The sequence below is a fragment of the Agelaius tricolor genome, unplaced genomic scaffold (assembly GCF_023055355.1).
Source record: "Agelaius tricolor isolate 1412-34295 unplaced genomic scaffold, bAgeTri1.0.p SCAF_8, whole genome shotgun sequence".
Taxonomy (NCBI): Eukaryota; Metazoa; Chordata; class Aves; order Passeriformes; family Icteridae; genus Agelaius; species Agelaius tricolor.
In genome coordinates, this window is record NW_027269268.1 from 3,465,098 (window position 1) to 3,486,008 (window position 20,911).

General features: G+C 41.0%; 3 protein-coding genes across 3 annotated transcripts; all 3 read right to left on the bottom strand.

The window, feature by feature from the left end:
- Positions 1 to 2,769: 2,769 nt before the first annotated feature.
- Positions 2,770 to 6,035, bottom strand: LOC139592589 (interleukin-8-like). The gene is made up of 4 exons (XM_071432686.1): positions 5,911 to 6,035; positions 4,987 to 5,122; positions 4,150 to 4,233; positions 2,770 to 3,590 (listed from the first exon to the last, which is right to left on the bottom strand). Exons 1-4 carry the CDS (start codon positions 5,969 to 5,971, stop codon positions 3,560 to 3,562), a joined length of 312 nt encoding a protein of 103 aa, XP_071288787.1. The 5' UTR covers positions 5,972 to 6,035; the 3' UTR covers positions 2,770 to 3,559.
- A 5,772-nt stretch (positions 6,036 to 11,807) lies between these two features.
- LOC139592590 (interleukin-8-like) lies at positions 11,808 to 14,563 on the bottom strand. Its single transcript, XM_071432687.1, has 4 exons — positions 14,500 to 14,563; positions 13,691 to 13,829; positions 12,663 to 12,746; positions 11,808 to 12,074 (listed from the first exon to the last, which is right to left on the bottom strand). Exons 1-4 carry the CDS (start codon positions 14,561 to 14,563, stop codon positions 11,999 to 12,001), a joined length of 363 nt encoding a protein of 120 aa, XP_071288788.1. The 3' UTR covers positions 11,808 to 11,998.
- Positions 14,564 to 17,539: 2,976 nt separating this feature from the next.
- Positions 17,540 to 19,565, bottom strand: LOC139592591 (interleukin-8-like). Its single transcript, XM_071432688.1, has 4 exons — positions 19,346 to 19,565; positions 19,036 to 19,171; positions 18,165 to 18,248; positions 17,540 to 17,570 (listed from the first exon to the last, which is right to left on the bottom strand). Exons 1-4 carry the CDS (start codon positions 19,407 to 19,409, stop codon positions 17,540 to 17,542), a joined length of 315 nt encoding a protein of 104 aa, XP_071288789.1. The 5' UTR covers positions 19,410 to 19,565.
- Between the last annotated feature and the right edge of the window lie 1,346 nt (positions 19,566 to 20,911).

Genomic DNA, 20,911 nt, shown 5'->3' on the forward strand with positions numbered 1-20,911 from the left:
AAAATTATTTTTGTATTTAGCTGAGTCAGAAAAGCTGCTTAACTCTCCTTCTCAAAAACTGAAGGCTCTTTTGGAGGTAAGTTGATTCACTGGAGGTAAGTTGATTCAAATATGCTCTCAAGCCACTTGCCCAACGACTTCTTATTTCCACAGATTTTTATAAGGTGTCTATGTATCAAAAAGTTTTCTGCAAAAGATAAAAATATTAGAATTTTCCCCAGTTCACCTGTCCTCTAGTAAGGAATAGGAGAAATGGACAGACTGATACTGAAGTTGCCAATGTGTATTTTGGGTGGTGCAGTCTTAGCTTCACTTTTCTGCTAGTGTTATTGGCTGAGTCAGTGGAGATGGGTTCTGGGAAACCTAGTGCAAGCCTTTTCTTTCAAAAAAATGTTGATCACATTCCTCATGAATTTGAACTTCCATGGAATAAAATAATTGGGTGTATCAGAGGTTGATGCTTGTTAAAATAAATGATATTTGTTAGTGATGAAAAGTTATTCAGCATAGCTATGTTGAAATCTGCGCACAGAAGCTTGTAGAGACGTCACACTGCTGTTTCATGAAAGGGCAGTGAGCCTGGTTATACCTATAACCTTCCAGATTCTTCCACAGAATCTCCCTCTCCAGAATTCCACAGGGATTGTGAAGTAGTCTTTGCACTGACTGATACCAATGACAGTTACTAGAAGTAATTTAACTGCAGGTAATATAAAAGTCAATTTTCATAACATTTTCCAACAGCAGAGATCTCAGGCTTATTTTTATAGGTGGCAAAATTCTTGTTTCACCTGTGCAGTCAGAAACAAAATGCCTGTTTGCTGACCCCAAAGTTTCCATGGCAGTTGGTGTAATTTCCAAAGGATCCATTTCCTGTAGAGTTGCTCATGATATCTTGTTATAAACAAGAATAAATTCCTGAAACAAATCTGCAATTTAAGTCCATCGTATGCATAATTTTCCTGGAAAAATGGGGTTTTCCCTTGTTATGTGATAAGAGCATAAGAAAAACAATCATTTTAGTGTCATTTAGGGAAGCAGTCCATAATCAAAAGCAAGTTAAGCATGTTTGTCACCTAACACAAAACCAGGATGTTTATGTTAGCCAACATTATGTTTATGTTAGCCAATATTCAGCACAGACAGAGAAATTGAGGCCAAGAAACTCATGCTTGAATTCTCTGTACTTCTAAGGAAGAGTTAGGAGTATTTTTCAGGGACTTTCCAGTATTTCTCCCCATGACTTCCTCTATAGTTTGCAGTGTTTATACATTTGAGAGAAATATACTTTCATTATTGCAAGGACAGCAATCATAGACACTTGAGGAGACAAATTGCAGTTCTCCATACAAGAGCAGAGCTCCATCAACCAGGCATGGGAAGGGGAGTTTGAGGAAAGGGAAATGACAGGAGGTCATGGCTTGGTCAGTTGATAGTTGCCACTTCTCTTGCCCCCCAAATTAACCTATTGGTGCAAGAAGAAAATAAAAGTGGTTTGAAGGGAAGGTGAAGTAAAGGGGCCAAGAGAATACCAGAGGACAGAAAGGATATGTAAACACCTCTGCTGCATTTCATGATGTGGAAGGCACTGAAATGAAAGGGAGGTGGTGAATGCACACAGCAGCTGTAAAGTGGAATGGTCTTCTGACAGTCTTGTAGAAAGACAGTTTAGATGCTAAATGAAGTGACCGAGGGGAGCAGAAACTTTCATTGGATTGGGAAAAGGAGAAGATGGACAACAGCATGTAGTTAGCTGCAGTGAAATCTCAGGGTCCATCCTTTCCCTGTGGTGCAAACGTCTGGCCCTTAATCACCCGCTGGCCAGCTGCCTGCTGTGTTACACAGACGTGCATATGTACCCAGACAGACACTGACTGCAGGCTCTGCATGTCTCCAAAGTGTGCACTTCTCCCCCGTGGCTTCTGCATGGCCTGATAGCTGGAGGGCCACAGGACACGTTGTTTAAAGTGGCAGAACTCTTCTAGCTGATGCCAAAATAACAATGGTGAAGGAGAGGACGGGCATCAAGCTTACTGAGAAGGGTCTTCAAGAAAAAACAAGCCAGAGACAGCTGTCTTATTTTATGATCACAAAGTTACCCAGCAAAAATCTCTCTGATCTCTCTGCTGTTTTATTACTATCTAGATTGTAGATAAAAGTGAAATAAGAGTGTGCATCCCTCAAAAAAACCAGTTATACTCTAGTTATAAACAATAGTCTTTAAACTTATGCCCTTTCTCTCTTATTCCCTATTTCCTTCTGGGAAGTTTTTAAGAGAGGGAGGAATCATGTGTTCAGCACATTGCATATCAGGGACCAGAATAGGAAGCAGTTGTTATACCAGGATAAGTGCTTGCTCTTTGGGTACCAAAGTAAAGGTGGCAAATTCGTGTTTTGATGGTCAGATAGTGGTCTTTTGTTGTAGTAGTTACAAGTGTGAGGCTGAAGTGGACACTTAATGGTGTTTAGGCATCTGGGAGTAAAACTCTTTTGTCTGCAAGGGAATTAAAGAAGGGGCCTTGCCCTAGACCCCACCAGTCCCCATGGATTTGGAACAGCCTGAAGAGAGGAGAGTGAGCTACTTAGCCCACCTTAAGAGTCTGTGTTAGTGTAGTCAGGAGTGCCAGGCTACCATAACAGAGAAAGTTATGGCACCATGGACTCAAAAATTTTCATTTCAGTTCCAGAAATCAGGCTGGCAAAAATAAAGTAGAATTTTCAAATAAAGCTAAAGAAGATTTAAAAGATCAAGCAGAGAACCAATTTTTTTTTAATTTAAAACTTTTAATAGTACATTTTTAGGAATAATTACACTCTCATAATCAAACTCTAGGTATGTAAAATACAGTTTTTTCCATTAGATGATGGAGTAGTTAATTAGACATACAATCAAGTACAGAGTAATGAGATTGTGAATATTTCTCCACAAACAGATAGCAGGAATGAAAAATCCAGTAAAAATTAAATAAATTATAACTGTTTTCTTTCTTACATAGAAACTGCTCAATAAATACATTTATAAATACCACAGAAATCACAATCCATAAATACCAAATAGAGCATTACACATTCTGTAGGTTAGGTTTTCCAAGTGAGGCATTACAGTTCACAGTCTGGCCACAGGCTGACTGTGGTTCAGGAAGCTGTTGTTGACACAACATACTGGTGCGCTCCAGGGGAGCAGGAGGATTCATCAGTTTGCTGGTGAAATAGCAAAATGATCAGGCTTAGTGTGAGTAAGCTGTGCTGCAGGTGCATTGCACCTCACTGCATATGTTTGGCTCAAGTGGCTGCCGAGGGTTCTCCACGTCCTTCAGCAAACCACTTTTCCTTCAGTGTCAGGGCAGCATGTCCCATGGACAACACTGACCAAAGTGAGACTTCCTTAAATACACATAGTTAAATAAATAGATAAATAAATAGAACCATCCAGCATTAACATCATAACACTCATGCAGCATGTGGAAGATTGTGCACTGCTTGAATGAAGCTCTTCCCAAATATTTCTCTTGACAGAGGAGCAGAAGCAGTTCCCAGATTTCTTCTGTCCTGGTGTTTCTTAGAGTGGAGAGTCAGAATTTTTTTGAGCCCTGTTAAGAGGTGAGAGAAGAGGATAATTTAAAAGAAGGTTCAAGTTACCACTGCTTAGCATATCACAAACAGTTTAGAGTGCGGGGTCTCTTTCCCATTCTTTGTGCCATCTTGAAACACAGGGAGAATAAAGTTGATGTTTCGAAAGCAACTGCTGAAATCCCACTGTGTGCATGCCTGGTGTCCAGCTGGGAAAGGTCTGCAGCACAAGCTTCTTCAGTTCCTCACAGCAAGAACCTCACTAGCTCAAAAATAGCAACTAAGTAAGGGGGAGATGACTTTTTTAAAGCCTTATTTTTCAAAGGGAGAAAAACACTTCTGTGCTTCTCTGCAGACAGAGTTGCTGATAGAGGTTTAGTACTGACATATCAGCTTGAGCAAGGACCCTGAAGCACAGCCAGAAAAACTAAGACTGATTCTATAGTTAAGCAGGAAGCTTCCCTGTTCTTTAAATCTGGTTAAGAAAGAATGGGAAGTATCACCATAGAATCCTACAAACTGGCTTTTTCTGGGAGGTTTGCCACTCAGCTGCCCAGAGAGAAAGGTAATGGGACTTACCTGGCCATAATTGCCTTTACAATCAGCTGTACCCAGGGAGCAGTGGGCTCCAAGCACACCTCTTTGCCATTCTTCAGAGTAGCTCTGCAAAACAGGGAATAAAGAAAAGTCAGGAAATTACTACATGGATTTGTTTTACTCACAGAATGTAATCTTGCATTTTTAGATCAGATAGTATCAATTAATCCCAGCTACTCCAGGTTAGACTTGGCTGTTTTGCTTTATACAACTGAAGAGACCAGAACCATCCTGAGCTGTGAGTCTCTGTGTCTGCTCTCAAAGCAGACACATATTCCCAAAAATCTTTCCCTCTATTTATGAATACCTGTTTCGGGTGTATTTATGTTACTAAAGCTTTCTTACACAATTATTGAAACCTCCAGTGGTGAAAAGGTTTGTTTGAGCAGAATAAAAATTTTAACATTTTAGTTCCTTTGTGCTGTTCAGACCAGGTTAGGTTGGTTCACTGTTTCCCTAAATCTGCCTCCTGGAACTTAGTTTTTCTCCTTGAGTCTGCCTGCCTAATAAATGCAGGATTCAAACTACATCGTTACCTTGTGTACTAAGAGCTGACAAGTCCATGAAATTCACATTCCACTACTAGAAATACTTCATATGTCCCTTGACAGCTGAACAATGGTCAGTTCAGGAATATGTAAGGTCATAGGGATGTTGAAAAACAGGGTGTTTCACTTAAAACCATCCCTCCCAAAATAAAAGCCAAGTCTGGCTGCATGAGGTCAGCATGCTGACTGTGGTGCTTGTGAAGCCTGAAAGCCCAGCAGCAGTGGCAGCAGTGCAGGGGAAGGGGAGGGAACCTCTTGCAGAGCTACTTACATGACTTCAACGTTCTTGCAGTGGGGGCCGCTCTGTGTCAGCTTCACATCCTGAATGGATTTCGGGGGAATGAACCCGGAATGAGTGGCTATGCACTGGCACCGCAGCTCGGTTCCCATCCTTGCCAGGGTCCTGCCTGTGAGCACAAAAGGCACATTGGGGTTTGGCAGGTGCTCTTATGGTCCTTGTATCAGACATAAAGCACAGCTGCTCTATTGTAACAAGATTCTCAGTTAAAACACTGCATTTGTCCAAGCTGCCTAAATCCTCATCTTATGGGGAGGGTTACTTGGGTTCCAGGGGAACTGATGCCCAACTACTTTGGAAACTAAATTAATAAATCTTTTAAAAATGAACCCACATATTTTGCAGTTACTAACCATACTGACTACACAGTATGGTTAATTGCATTGTTTTAATATCTGGATAAAAAAACTTAGGCCACTCTGCAGAAGACAGAGCCCTAGATTTGTTCATTAATTGCAGGTTTTCCCATGTTCTATGTTAAAATTGTTTGCTCTCCCTCTCAACTACGTATTACTTGCTTGAGGCGGCATGGTCACTAAGCAACAAATATGAGATGATAAACTGTTATTTGTGTGGGAAGGGAGAGAAATATTAAAGCACTCCAGAACAAAAATCTGTCTCTAGCCACAGAAGAACCTGTCTCTAGCCACATACACTTCAGCAGAAACAGAAATAAAGCAAATGCAAGTTGCACCCTTAAAATATTTCCCACAAGATGTCAGTAACTCTTCAGTCTGAGGTCTACATGGTAGATTTCTGACTGAAGAGAGGTTCTGAAAATCTCTCAAAAGAGACTAACTTAGTGAGACAAATAGAAAGCTACCCTGCAAGGACAAGCATCTCAATTGATGCCTCGGCAAAACTGCAGCCAGGGGGACTTTGGGAAGCTTTACTTACCTTGAGACACAGCTGCTGAGATCAGGAAAAGAGCCAGGACAGCTACGAGTTTGCCGTTCATGGTTGAACAGGAGTTTTTCGCTGGCCTGTTTAGGTCTGGTTCTGTGAGCTGGAGTCCCAAAGGATTGTTGATTCCTGCTGTGTGTGAGGACTGTTGATTCCTGCTTATATACCGTTTTGTGCCCAGCCTCTGTACTCTGCTGGCACAGAGATTGCGTTACAGGAATTTCCCAGATGCAGTAAAAATGAGTCACATGACTATTGTGAAACTTCTTCCTAGATGACGAGGAATTATTCTGCAAATGCAATTAATACAATGCATTAATTTGTTAAAATATGTCTATGATAGTCACACATTCTGATTATTTTGGTAGACTTGTAAACTTTGTGCTTTTTCTAAAGCATACCCTTATTTAATAATGCAACTTTAGAATGGTTTCAGTTACATTTATTAAAATAATAAGTTAATACATAATATAATAATAGTTTGTCACTTATTATTTTCTTCAGGGTTATAACTGTTCTTTGTAGATGTATCAGGTCTATACTTGAGATACTGAATTTCTTATTCCCACTTATGGTGACAGCTTCTGCTTACCTGATACAAGCCATCAGAGTGGAATTCAGGCAGTGCTGAAATTACTGAGAAGCTCTTTACTGGGTCATGATTTTACCTCAGCATTATTTTGACATAAAATATTTTCATTTTAGTTATTTTCTTCGTCTGTTCAAGGGGCATGGTTCAAAGTAAATTCATCACTAATTCTTTGTGTCTAATAAACGCTGCAGTATTCAAAGCTTTCTGCAGGAAGCAGATGCTGAATTCTGAATGGATTTGAAAATCATGCCTGTACTTTTCATGTTACACGTGTTAATGGATGATAAACAGAGGAAGCTTTATATGCAAGTGAAACAGCATGACCTGCTGAACCCAGCTGATTTTGTTTCCTCCGTAATTCCAGACATTTTTAACAAGTATTTTCCGAAATCTTTTCAGTGACAGCAACCCTAGGTCCTAGCAAAGGGACACAAGAGTGAGAGCTACGGCACTGTGCAGAGTTTTCTGTTAGGGATCCTTGTTGTATGAATGCTGAGCTTCTATTTGCTGTGGCTGGGGATAATAGCTTGCAAGGGAGACAATTCCAAGGGAGGATGGGGTCAAATGCTGAACTTTTGCTCGAATTAAGATCTGTATTTTCAAACCCAGCTGGAATGTGTGTGATTGGGAGAAAGCCTCCTGTTTCAGTGCAGTAAAAACACCGTCCTTTTGACATGGTGACTTTTGCTGCTTGTAGTCTTCAGACTCAAAGCTTTGTGGTTTTGGGATCTGTGGATTGAATGAGGTACTTCTCCCCAAATCTGGGGCCTTCACAGAAACTCAATCATCTTTAGCATGTAAAGCATTGCAGTTTATTTACAGTAAGAATGTTTGTTTGCCCATAATTTATTGTAGTTTCCGGTGTACCACTTATCATTAACTTGATAAGAGGAACTTTGTGATAAAAATTAATTTGTTTCCTATTGCTGCATGGGCTATCCCAGGAAAAGATCAGCAGCTTTGTCTCTCCTAACTCTTGCTGACTATTAAGTTGACAAAAGACACTGACTCCTGATAGTGCTGCTCCTTAGCTGTGTCTCTTAGACAACTTCAATGAAAAATACATTTACTTCTCTGAAGATGTGAATCAGGAGAGGGTTTTGCTAGGAACTTAGGGTTATATTTTATTGCTAATGTTCTATTATGATGTATATGTTGTGTGGTTTCACTGGTGCCAGATTGTAGATGTTGGAGTCTTAACCAGTTTACTTGGAAGGTTTTGCTGTTTTTTTTTCTTTTGAGTTCTCTCTGTGTCTCCACATATGTATGCACACACACAGAGGTTAAATTAACATTTGATTAGAGATCACACTTTTCTTGGTTACTACTTGCAGCCTTATTATATAATTTTGATATGTGCTGAAATGTTATTAATATTGAGGAAATAAAAGAGAATTCCCCTTCAAATCCCCAAGTGAAATCAGTGAGTGCTTGTGCTCCTGATCACCAGGCTCAGCTATTTCCTGTGTGTGGCAGTAACGGATCTGCAGAAATCTCCAGGGCAGAAGTGAAGCCAAGAGCCTGCTCTACCTATGATGAGCCCTGCCCTGAACTAAGAGTGAGTATCTGTCTAAAAGAGCAGGATGTTTGTAATGGAATATAAATCCCTGCACTTCTTCACCAAAGTTGCAGTTTCAGTGGGACTGTGTGAAGTGGGAGTAAGAGAGACAATTTGAGGTGTGAAAACGTTGAGGCATGAGATCAAGCCCAAAGGCCAGGCACTCCTGAGCTGTGTTTCTGGGAGTGCCATGTTTTGCCCAAGCTCTCCCTACATCACTTCAGCACTGTGCCCAGGATCTCATCCAGGCTTTTGTCATGGCAACTACAAATCCATTATGGGATTGTGGCAGCTTGTTTCCCTGCCAGCCATCAGAGATGACTTGTGCAAATGGAATTGCTGCTCCTTTGGAAGGATGGCGTCACTGAGTGAGCTGATACTGCCGCGAGCAGAGACCTTCCTTCCATGCTAAACCCTGTAAAAACCACGCTGGCAGGGAACAAAACAGCGCTTACACAACAGTCTGACTACTGAAAGACTGCTGAAAAGGAAGCAAATTCCTCCCGTGCCTATGTTCTAAGACAGGATATAGCTTGTGTTCCCCATGTTGCAGGATGGAAACTAGTGGCTTGTTGTGACTCATCAGCTTGTCTAATAAGCACAACAGTCAAAAGGGCATCTTTAGGATCTTGACTAGGACCCGTTAATCTTTGCATGTAGCAAAGGATGCCCCTGCACAAGGGACACACTAAGGGGGATTACGGTTTACTGAGGCTGAGCTTCAGTCCATAACTGTTTGAGTCGCTCCAGGTCCAGAGGAATGCTCCAGCTCCTGAGCTGATAAATTTACCCTGAGAAAATTAAGAGTCTGTCGTGTTTTAGGGAAATTCCATCCTCTCCCTTGAGAAGTAGTGCAAACAGACCCAGAGGCCCAGGAGGCCAAGCTTTTGCTGGAATGAGGTTTCAGCTGGTCTGTCAACTCCTGCTGCCTGTGTATCCTCTGTTCCAGCTACTCTTGTACTCAGGGAAAATCTCACTCTGGCCTCTGAAACCACCTCCTTTTGCCCATAAGGGCCTTGGCATTCAGCTGCCATTCTACTTGAGCTGCAGAGGGCTGAAGGAACAAATACAGGAGCTGGGAAACAATCGCTTCCGCTGCTCAGAAGCTGTGCCCAGTGTTGTGCAAACACTTGTGGAAGTCTGCAATGAGGCAAACGTTAGGGAACAGACACGCAAAAAGCAAAATATCTGCTAGACATAAGAATTGCTATAGGGGGAAGTGATAGTAAGGAAAGGAGAAAGGATTAGGTCAGCTTGTGGGGTTTTTTCAAACTTCAGTGTTTAAATATAGATGGTTATGTAGCCTTAGTCAGATCACAGCAAGTGCTGGACTTTCCTGAATCCCTCTGGAATCACAAAGTAGCAGCTTTTAGGTTGATTTGCCTTTTAATGTATGTATTTATAAAAACAGTAGTATGTTACTGCATATTCATTTTTGATAAGTATTTCAGCTCTGCTTGAAAAGATTCAATTCTGTATTGTAGCTTCCACTAAAAAATTTGTTGTGGATTCCATGAAATGCTTCATTTGCTCTAACTCAACATGAAAATGCATTGAAAATATTAATATAAGGTGTAAAGTAATACAAGAAAAGGATGCATTAGTATCACCTGCAGTGTTAACATAAAATACTAGAAAATATTAACAAATATACCTACTACAAATAAAATTTATCTATGTGCTATGAACAGAAGAGATACTAAGTCCACCTAGAGAATTGTTAGGCACCAGCACTTGGGCTTTACCTGCCCTATAAGGCTGCATTTATTGCTTATCTTGCATCTGCCTCTCATCAGCTGGGCCAGAGGCATTTTCTGACTATGCAAGTAGGACCTGGAAGTGGCAGGAGGAAACACATGGTGAGTTTGAAGAAGTTTGTGCCAGGAACTTTTGATTAAATTAGAGGCGGTCAGTGGCCATAACACACATCACACCCTCATCTCTCACTCTTATAACTGAGATATGTTTGGTGTAAAAGCTGTAATATGTAAATTTGATGATCCAATGGATCTCAGGTTGATGGACAGGTAAAACCTTGCTGCTCACCAAAGCCTGGTGGTGCAGCTGCAGGAAGGAACAGTGGAGGTGTTCAGTCAGCTCATGGATTCACATCTGAGTCCTGAGCTGCTTCCACGAGGGGCCTGCTGGGGGTCAAACTCCAAACCCCACTGCCCACCCTGGGGATCACAAAACTGACCCCCACAGGGCACTCATGGCATTTTTGAGTCCTCCATCACTCTCACCATGTGTGCCTAGTCTGATCAATGCTGCTAGAATCTGCACTTCAGCGCTTTCTACCTCAGAAATCAGATTTATATGGTCAGCCATAAACAGTGTGAATCAAGTCACTAAGACAAAACATCTTTTTGACTGTAGAAAGAAATTAACAATAAATCAATGGGAATTGACATATCAACAGTAGTGTTAAGCCATATAACCATTCACCATGACCCTGGAAAAACAACACAGAATAAATATGTAAGCTGCAAAATCCTTTTATATAACAAAAAATGTGGTCTGTTAGGATGTCAGACAGAACATGGTGCTCATAATGCCAAGGTCACAGGTTCAATCCCCATATTGGACTTTCACTTAAGAGTTGACTTGATGATCCTCTGGGTCCCTTCCAACTCAGACTAATCTGTGAACTAACAGGAGAGAAAAATATTGACCTAATATTTTTTGTTATATTGAAGTAAATAATGTGGTTTTTTTCTTTGGAAAGATGACTTCTAAACTTCTCTTGGTATATACGTGTATGTGTGTCTTTCTGCCTGCATCTTCGTGTCTGTGAGTGGAAACTGCAGCACAACAAACAGAAGTAACAAGGGTGAGGTAGTGTCTCTATTTTTAGCTGCTCCCTTCTGAAAGCCCTGAGCTCCCAGTCTTTACCCCGAGGCTTACAGTGACTTGGAACTGTTGATGAGACAGGAGGTATTTCAGGTATCAGCCCATGCTTGCTTGCACCTTCCTTACACCCAGTCAAATCCCATTTTGTCACTTACAAACACTCTTCATTCCTGATCTAGTATTCCTATTGTGCACCCAGCATCACCCTGAGATCTCTCTCCTGTGTGCTGAAGGTCAGCCTAGAATGTTTTACTTCTGTAGGAGCTCTAATTTTTTTCCTGTGTCAATCACTTTGGCTACTTCCTGCAGGGAATTTCACCTAGTAGTTTGTTGCATAATCAGTGGCTCTTCCAAGGTCCTTCTGCAGTTCTTCATAGATAAGCCTTGTTTTCACATCATCATTTAGCATCACCAGAGTACTTCAGCTCATGGCAAATGACCTTCCCAGATCCTGTGTGGGATGGCCAAACCTAGCAGGACCTCACACAAGGTGGTGTAAGAATCCATGGGTGATGTCCCTTCATCAATGAAAATTGATAAATTGATCTTTTCATTCTGCCCTTCATCTCCATGTATTCACCTGTTACTTATCCATTTCCAAGACATGTTCTTTGCCTCATTATTTCCAATGTTTAGTGAGGGCTGTGAAAGCATTTCAGAAAGGCAGTTTGGCTCTGCCTGTGAAACCTGCCACATCTGTCCATACTGTCTTGTTTTCATCTTCAAACAACTGCAACAAGTGTGTGAGAGATGACTTCCTTCAAAGCTACACAGATGCTTCTTTATTATGTGTTTATTCATGTGTTTGCTAATTGTATCCATTCTCTTTCTGTTTCAGTCAGGCCATTTAGGGGTAACTAACTTCATCTTGCTTTTTCTCATCCTTACAACACTTAAACACTTTCATTAACCTTGAGCTTCTTGATCTATCACAGACAGAAGTTAAGAGAGAGCAACAGCAAAGAAAATAGCATGAATCAGCAACCATCTCAGGGAAAGAAAAATAATCAACTGTAGTGATGTAGCAGAGGGGGCATTCTCATCAGAAATTATGGCATTCTCAACAGCAATGTTTTCTCATTTCATATCCTTGCAGAAATCCAAGGTTTATTCTTCCTTGACTTTTCTTTGACTGGTGACTCAACATTGTCCCTGGCCCTGTAATTAGATTAAGTATAAAGTAAATTCAGAAATAAACAATTACTATTAATACAAGCTAAGGGAGAGCAGTAAGTGCTCACCAATCATTAATTACTTATTTTTACTGTACCAACCAATGGACATTTGTGCAAAGAAAAGAAAACCAAAACCAAAACTGTTCATGCATGAACTGCTCCCACAGAAAGAACTTTCATCTGCCTGTGTGCAAAGTAGGGATTTGATTGTCCCTGTCTTCAGCAGTGAAAGATCTTGGAAATGCCAGCTGCCTGTCTGAATTATACCCAGAAAGAGGAAGTGAGTTTTTGAGATCTTGATTTTTGGAGGTGTCGAACACACAAAATGTGCTGTCTGTCAGCAGAGGTTTAGGGGCACCATAGCCATGGCCTTTTGCGTTGTTTAACACACCAGGAAGATACCAAAGGAAACTGTTTCACTCCTCAGGCATGTAGAAATATTGCTTTAGAGAGAACTGATAGAAAGAATTACCTATGCCTGAAGAGGGTGAACATTTGCATGCCAAGAATTTAAGTAGCCTTCTAAAATTAGCTTTTAGGTGCAGGTGTTCCAGGAAAGGGAACAGCTCACCTGGCCAGCAGAGTCTTTACAGCGAGCCGGATCCAGGGCGCAGCGGGCTCCACGCACACTTCCCTGCCATCTCTCAGCGTAGCTCTGCCAGGAAAGGAGCACAGGAGTTAGGGCCAGGTGTGTCCCTCACAATTCTGCTAATGGCTGCAAATTTCTCTTAGCCACTAGATGAAGGACTTGTTTGGTTTTGTCTCATGTGTTTGGGGGTCCTTATGAATGATGTCAGTACAGGTGTTTATGCTACAATCTTATGATGAACCTAATGAATTTTCTATTTGGTTTCAGTTTTCTATCTGGCCACTCTTTAGCAGATCTTTTGGGAACTTAATTATCTTTAAAAGTATTTCTTTTAACCAAGCCTGGCTTAAATTACCAATGCCCAGTGAGGTGGAACAGGATGCCATGCAGTGCTGCACAGAGGGTATAATTGTATAACCATTATTTGCTTAAGAAACCATAGTGAAAGCATAAAAGCCTGACAGAGCCTTTCTGTTTACTGACTGCACTGCCCTGGTTCCTGTAAATAGCTCCAAGAGTGGTATTAAATGAAGCTTACTGTAGCTTTTGTTTTGTACCCACATGGAGTATAATCCAAATTCCTCACTCCTCAAACAGGGAAATGCTCCATGTGAAACTCTGACACAAGGAATAACTTGGGGCCTTTCAAACTTTGCCACATGCAGAGTTTTAATTCATGTCAAGAGGATCAAGCTTGTATCTTTGATTGATTCTTCAATGTCTAAGTTATTAATTGTGCTCTGTGTTGTGGGAATCTGATTCTGCCCTCTGATGTTGTTCATAAGTAAGATGACAGAAAGAGAATTAAAATACTGTCTGGAAGCTGCTTGTAACACTGGCTGGGAAATAACTTATTCCTTTGGACATAAGGCCTCATTCCTGATACTTGATGTCTCTGAGGCTTGCTAGGGAAACATCCTGCCACTCAAAGTACTTGAGTAAAAAGGATGAGAAATGCTGGGTTGGTTCCTCCTGTAGGAAGCAAGGTGCTGTTGAGGAAAAGTGCTCACATGATTTCCACATGTTTGCAGTGAGGTCCTCTTTGGCTTAATCTCACATCCTGAATAGTCCTGGGAGGGATGAACTTGGAATGAGTGCTTACGCACTGGCATTGGGAGCCTCTTTCATCTGTGTTCTCCAGGGCCTTACCTGTGGAACAAAATTCTGTTATCTCTGGGTACATGAATAGTGTTTTTATTTGCCTCCCCGTAAAGCAAACTGCATTCTCTCCTGTAGCCTCATTCTTGTTTCTCAGATACTCAGATTTGCTGCATGCTAAGATAAAAGTAATTGCATCTGCACAACACAGCAGCTGCATTTTCAGAGCTGTTGATGTGCAGGTGCATTTGAATTTAAACTTGGATTGCTAAGGTTCTGCCATGATCATCTCATCATGGCAGATAAAAATAAGATATTCCTTATTCTTTCTTGCAAATAGGATAATTCTTGCTCTGTCATCAACCTGCCTACTAAGAATAAAATTGCAAAAAGGATAAAATTGTCATTTGTAAAAGATCTTTATTGACATATTTAGGGAAAAAGGTCCTATTTTAATTCAAGCACTTATTAAAATCTAGAGAGAAGCATATATATTGTGGCATAGGAATAAATTCATTTGCAGACAGAAGCATATTTTACTCCTGGAAACATCCACAGCATCCTAACAGGTACAAATGATCCTTTTTACTTCTGAATGACAGTTTACTGAGGATGCGCTTCTCTTGCAAAAAGTCATCATGGACATAGCATAAGCCCACTTGCATTTGCATGTGTATACTGATTAATTGCTTACATGATTTTTAATAAATAATTTTCTTACCTTCTGACCCTGCCATTGAGACCAAGTAGAGAACCAAAGTGACAGCAACAGATTTGCCATCCATTGCTGTGCAGATTTTCTTCTTGACAGAGGTCCTGCTCTGGTGCTGTTTCCCATCAGGTTTTATACCTGAAAGGTGCACTCCCAGCAGCCTGAGTGCTGAGAGGTGGGATCTGCACATGCAGGTTTCCTAACACAGGAGAGCGTTGCATAAGAAACCCAAACCTCTGTACAGTCCATTCAGTGGCACTTCAAACTTTCCTGCCTTTTGCTGCTGTATATTTTCAATTATTCTTTAAATTGTTCTTGTTATCCATCACTTTCTGTTTGCACTTCTTCATGGAGTACTGGCATTAGCTAACAACGCTAAGCTTGCACTTGGAAATCAATACAACATTACCAGACATCTCTCCGAGCCAAAATAAAGAGACTTTTTCCCTCCTCTGTGCATATAGAACTTCTGTTCAGCTCTTTGCATCATGCTGAAGTGCCTTGTGCACAAACATTTATCCAGCATAATTACAAGAACTTTTCATCCCAATCTTGCACACTATATTTTGATATGAATTGGTTGAAGTTATTTGGTCAGTGTTTTATGAAGACAAGACTCAACTAGTTTCTCCTGCTCTCTGAAAGGATTTTGTCTTTTTCAGTTTGGCTAAAGGGATTTAGATGCTTTATTCTGTACTGAGAAGTCTCTCTAGTCATTAAGCAGGAAATGATGAGCTTAAAATGACTGAGGCATCATCACCAAAGTCACTTAAGCTCCTCTGAAACTTTAATCTGTTCATAATATGAAAGGAGAAAGTATCTGGCAGTAAGGGCTGTAAGGATACTTGGTTAAAATAAACACTTAGGAAGTTGCTTGTTTTTCTTTCTAACCTCATGCATTTAGAATAATCACAGGTGTTTAAGACAGCAGATAAACACATGTCATAAGTGACTTCTACAGACAAGGAAGAGCAGCCCAGTCTGGTGAAGGTTGACACCAAGTCAGAAGAGCCACAGTGCTTCACTTAGCAGTCTCCAAGAGCACAAAAACACATTTTTGGAAGCATGAGAGTGCTTGTTGTCCTTCTAAGGAAGGTATTCTGTGACTGCACACAGAACAGAGATGTGATATGTTGGAATTTTTACCCTTGAGGTACCAATGAGCCTACGGAGGAAGGTTCAGATGCTCTGCCCAGGGTCCTACAAGTGCAGCCATTGCTGACATTTTGGACAGAAGAACTGATGAGAAAAGCCCTTTCTCAGCTGTGGTTCAGCTCCCAGTAACCTGACTGGGATTTTGCTGGTGTCAGAGGTTATGCCTATCTGTATTACACTAAAAGTGATGTCAGTCCTTTAGGATACACCCAGATTTTTACGGCTGTGCAGATCAAGTGGTCTTTCCCAACCTCTCCCCATTCTTGTCTGATACTTGCAACATCCTTATCTCCAAATTACATCTCTGAAAGGAGATATGTTATAAAAATCCCTCAGGATTATTTACAGGAAGGCTTAGACTTGTAAGACAAGTCTGAGCAAAACCTGTCTCTTTGAGAAACCTTGACTCCTTCGCATTCTGAGGACTAGCAACCTGTACAATGCTGTGCAGTGGGACAGGGGCAAATATGGGGACAGGGAGGAAAATGTGGTCAGAATAGTTGTCCTCTTGCACAAGAACTTGCTCAAACACTGCCAAAAACTCCTTTTATGTCTTGCACCATGAGCAAACATGAGATGATTGTGCAGAATATGGAGTGGCTCCTTGTTGGAAAAGACCAAACCTTTTGGTTTGATCAAAATATTTGCTCAGCTTTCCCACTTCACAAGTGTTTGCTGCTTGAATTTCAACATTCATCTGTAAATTGCTCTGTTACAGGTAGATATAAGGCGATATAATTGGAGCTCTGTTTCTTAGGATTTCCCCTGATGTAGTCCTCCCTCCTAACAGGAGTTAGGGAGGATGCTCAGTGACTTCCTTAATGTTTATCAGATTTCCCTGTTTCTTTAAGCTAATGAAACCCCTTGTTCACTGCCATGTTCTCAGGTGCTGTCAGAGCACCACACTGCTATGGCCTTGTGATTTCTGTGACTAACCAGTATGTGGTCATTACTATCTGGGAATTTTATTGTCCAGACTTCTGAAAACACTGACAGGAAAGAGGAAGACAGTAGATAACTTTCATAATTCCTCTCATTATCTACACTTTACAGAGGCAGCAGTATGCTGTTTCAATTTGCTGGCTCCCACAAATCAGATCCTCCCCTTGCCCTTCTTGGAACCCCTTATGTGATACAAACTGAGAGAAAAGGCTTCCTCTTTTTTTCAGTTCTCTGTTCCAACAAGGAAATTAATAACAAACAATATTGAAGGGAAAACATTTCAACAAGTATTTATTAGGTAGGTAAACATAAAAATCTTCAATAAATAAATAAATAAATAAATATTGTTCTATAAATAAATAATTTTTTTTCTAGCCAAAAGATGGCATTAAAATATGTTTTTACCTTCACAACACTCACTCACAATGAATAATATCTTGAAAATTATGACACAAAACCCGATGTACAAGAATTTTGATGTGTTAATTGTGGAAGCTCCCCTCTTCAGCCAGTACCCCACTGTGAGTGCCAGTGACCCAGGTGCAGTTGAAGTTACTTGTCCATGCTTTGCTGGGGAGAAATTGTTGCTGGTCTTTTCCTAAACTGTTAGCACAAAGGGAATGAATCATTTAGTGGAAGTTCCACTGGGCATGCACTGCACTGTTCCAGCTGTGTTTATCAAAAATTATTCCAGAATCATCTCCATATTCCTTCACAAGCCATTTCTCCTGCCTTCTTGTTGAGGTGGCAGTGGTTTCTTTCCTGCATAATGAGACCAGTTTAAAAGACTAAAAGTATTGTTGTCAACTAACTACAAACCAGCAAATCCATATTCTAAATGATGTGACATTGTGAATGTAGGAGGCAGGAGGAGGAGAACTGTCAGAAGCTGGGTGAGTGTCTTCGCTATTTTTGCCTTGCTGGAGAAGTCAGGACATTTTTCTTCTTTGTTTTAGGACTCTGTCTCAGGTTTGGTGTCGGCCCTAGAAAGAAAGAAGATGGAAAAGGAAGCTATTAAAAATCAACCATACAACAGGTAAGATTTGCTGGTGTCAGCTGAAATCTACCACTCTCTGCTTCTGTACCCAAGACCCTGAAAAGCTGTGACAGAACCCAATGGACACTGGTACATCATAACATTCCCAAAATGATTCAACAGCAGTGCATTTCCATCATTTGATACTTCACTTGACAACTGGAGCCTGTTTTTCCCCCCACTTATCTATGTGCCAGTAGTTTGAAAAACTGATTGCTGCTTTCTGCCACTGCAAGCAGGAGAAAACCAGTCAGTTAATGCTCAGATTGTCTGAGCACTTGCGCTGGAGGTTTCCAAAATGCTTCTGCCTTAAGGGAGAGGAAGGTAACCTTCCCAGAGATGTGTGGCACAGTAAGGCTTCAATAGCTAATGCTGTAATTAAGGCTCAAAGCAATCACAGTGTTTGTCACAATTAGTGAATACAAAGGTAATAACTGCCTGAGGAGACAATTTTGGAGCTCTTCACACCCGTCTGTGTTTGGTAGTTCAATTAAAATACCGGTTTTCAATAAGCTGTGCTTATTGAGGAGAAATTACTCACTTGTCCAGAATTGCCTTGATGATCAGCTTCACCCAGGGAGCACTGGGCTCCAGGCACACTTCTCTGCCATTTTTCAGGGTAGCTCTGCAACAGGGAAGAAAGGAAGGGAAAAGGGCTGTTCAGTGAAATCCAAGGCAATGTCTCCTTTCTCTCATAATAACATCATTCTACGCATACACTGACATGTTCCACTTTAGGCTGTATAAACCGAGGCTATAGCCTAAGATAAAGGGATCATTTTCACTGGTTTAGTATCTTCTCATATCTATTTGGTGCATTAAGCCATCTGCAGGACTCTCCCTCTCTTCAAAACTGCTTTTTTCCCCAAACTGGCTTGGTATCAGTCTTTCACTGAAGAGTTAAATCTTTCCATCTTGATTCAGAAATTGTACTGCCCAGTCCAGAGGAACTACCAGTCCATAGGAACTTGGTTACTTACAGAAAAAGTTCTGGAAAGTAACTGGAACAATTTGTATGCTAATGGTAGTTTTTATCATTGACTTGAGCAGAAGTGTGATCATTTTTTTGACCTAGCCCTTAAAAAGAATGTTTTTTATCTCTTGCTCAGCATGGCTCCATGCATTTTCACAAGCCAGTGGAATTCAGAGTTTTAGAAAGTTATTTGCTGCCTGATGACTGAGAATTTAGGTCAAAATATTGCATGTGTTCAACAAGTAGAGATTGGCAAAACAACACTCAGTTCCCAACACATAGCACATCATCTGTAGGAGCAGGGAATGTTGCTGTCCTGTTTTCTGAGCAGCTGCTTCTACGGGCTGCTCACACTGCTCACAGAACACTTGCACGCTATCAAGAGCAAAATCTGCTTCCTTCTTGTTAAGTAATCAGGAAGGTTTTGCAAAACACTCACATGACTTCAACATTTTTGCAGTGAGGTCCGCTGGGGGTGAGGTTCACGTTTTGGATGAACTTGGGATGGATGAACTTGGAATGGGTGCTTATGCACTGGCACCGGAGTTCAATGGCCGAGCGTGGCATCGCCTCACCTGGAAAACAAAAGCAGTGGAGTGGTTCAGTATTTTCACAGGAAGCACAAGATGGGGGTTTTTGCTGACAGCACTGGGAGAGCCCTTTGCTGCACTGGTAGGACAGCACAGTGTCTCCCCACCAGCATTTGCTCTGGCCATTAGTCAGCAGAGCTCGAGGAAAAGTTTCTTTACCTTGTGTTCCAAGTGCTGAGATCAGGAGCAGGATCAGCACAGAAGCCACAGTCTTGCCAATCATGATGTAAGAGAGTGTCTTCCTGGTGTGGCCTGGGCCTGGTTGTGTGGTGGAGTGAGCTCTGGGAGATCCCAGCTGACAAGTGCCTGTGCTCCGGGGCAGGCTGTGTTTATATCCTGCCTGGCCAGCCGGGGCACTCCAGCATCACGGGGGGTCATACCCGGGAAACTCCGAACCTGCGAGATGCTGCTGAGCTCTGAGTCACAGGTGAGTGGGTAAGCCCCTTTCCCTTGGTGACCACAAAGCTGCTTCTCACTCATAGAAAGCACTTTATGAAGTAAAGACATGTAGAATCGCCCTGCAGTGACCTGTGTGGAGTCTGTAGAGAGTTTGTAATTTCTTGGAATAATTTTTATGTGTACTTGTGTCCTCCTTGTGACTTTCTACCACAGCTCAAAGGCATTTGCTCTGTGATTTTCTATCTCTGTGTCTTTGGACTTCAATTTTATTTTTTCAATTTATTTTTTTCTGTTGTAAGATATGACAGAAGCAGGAGCCAATAATTCTAGAAATTATAGATACTAGCTCTCCATGTCCTTATATTCATGTACATTTTAAAAACTGTTTTATATGCTGAGATAACTTTACCAGAAATATTTACAGTATTCTTTTGATGAATTCAAATCTAGTTTCACTGAAATAAGCAATAGTACCACTGAGACTCTGTAGAACTATTGAGAACACACAGAATATGTAAATATGATACAATGAATTCCTTTGTCTAACCTAAGGTGGATTTTGTTTTTTGAGGATGACTTCTTCTTCTGAAGCAGAAACTTCTTAGTTATTTGCTGCTTTGAATTTGGGCAAAGGAAAATTCTAAAAGCTGCTGGAGGATTCTGCTTCTGAAATAAAGTGAGAAGATTTCTTCTGATTATGATGGAAATAAAGAAAACTGAAGATGGGATCATGAAGAAGGATTATTCTGACAATGTCAGAGGTGTTCAACCATTTCTTTCAACAGTACAGACAAATACAAATACAACTAGGCCTTATTTGGGTTAAACATTAAGAACTCTCATTATTGTTCCTCTGCCAGGTAATGGAGAAGTCAAAGGAACAAGACATAGGGCCAAATATGAATGAATGCAGGTTATTTTTCTCTGACTGATCATGGAGGTCTCAGAGATTTACATATGCCAGACTGAATTCCAGTTCCTATCATCATATCTATCACTGTCTGTAGTTTATAAATTGCCTTAGAGCACATGATCTGAACAGTAGCTATTCCAGAAGTTATGGAATTAAGCACCTGGTTTCCCTGTCACTTTACAGCATGCAGCAAATACAGCTGGATTAGCTAAGAGATAAACAGAAAAACCCCTCATCACAGCCCTTGCTTGTCTGACCTGAGGTCTGCCTGGGGATTGTCCTTTTCTACCATGGCAATCAGCAGGTGTCTAGGAATGTGTAAGAAAAGACTAAGTGTCTTTGAGACTTATCCCTAGCAGTCTGATTCTGGTTTCATTTGCTGCCTCCTGATTCTTTTACGGGATTACAAGAAG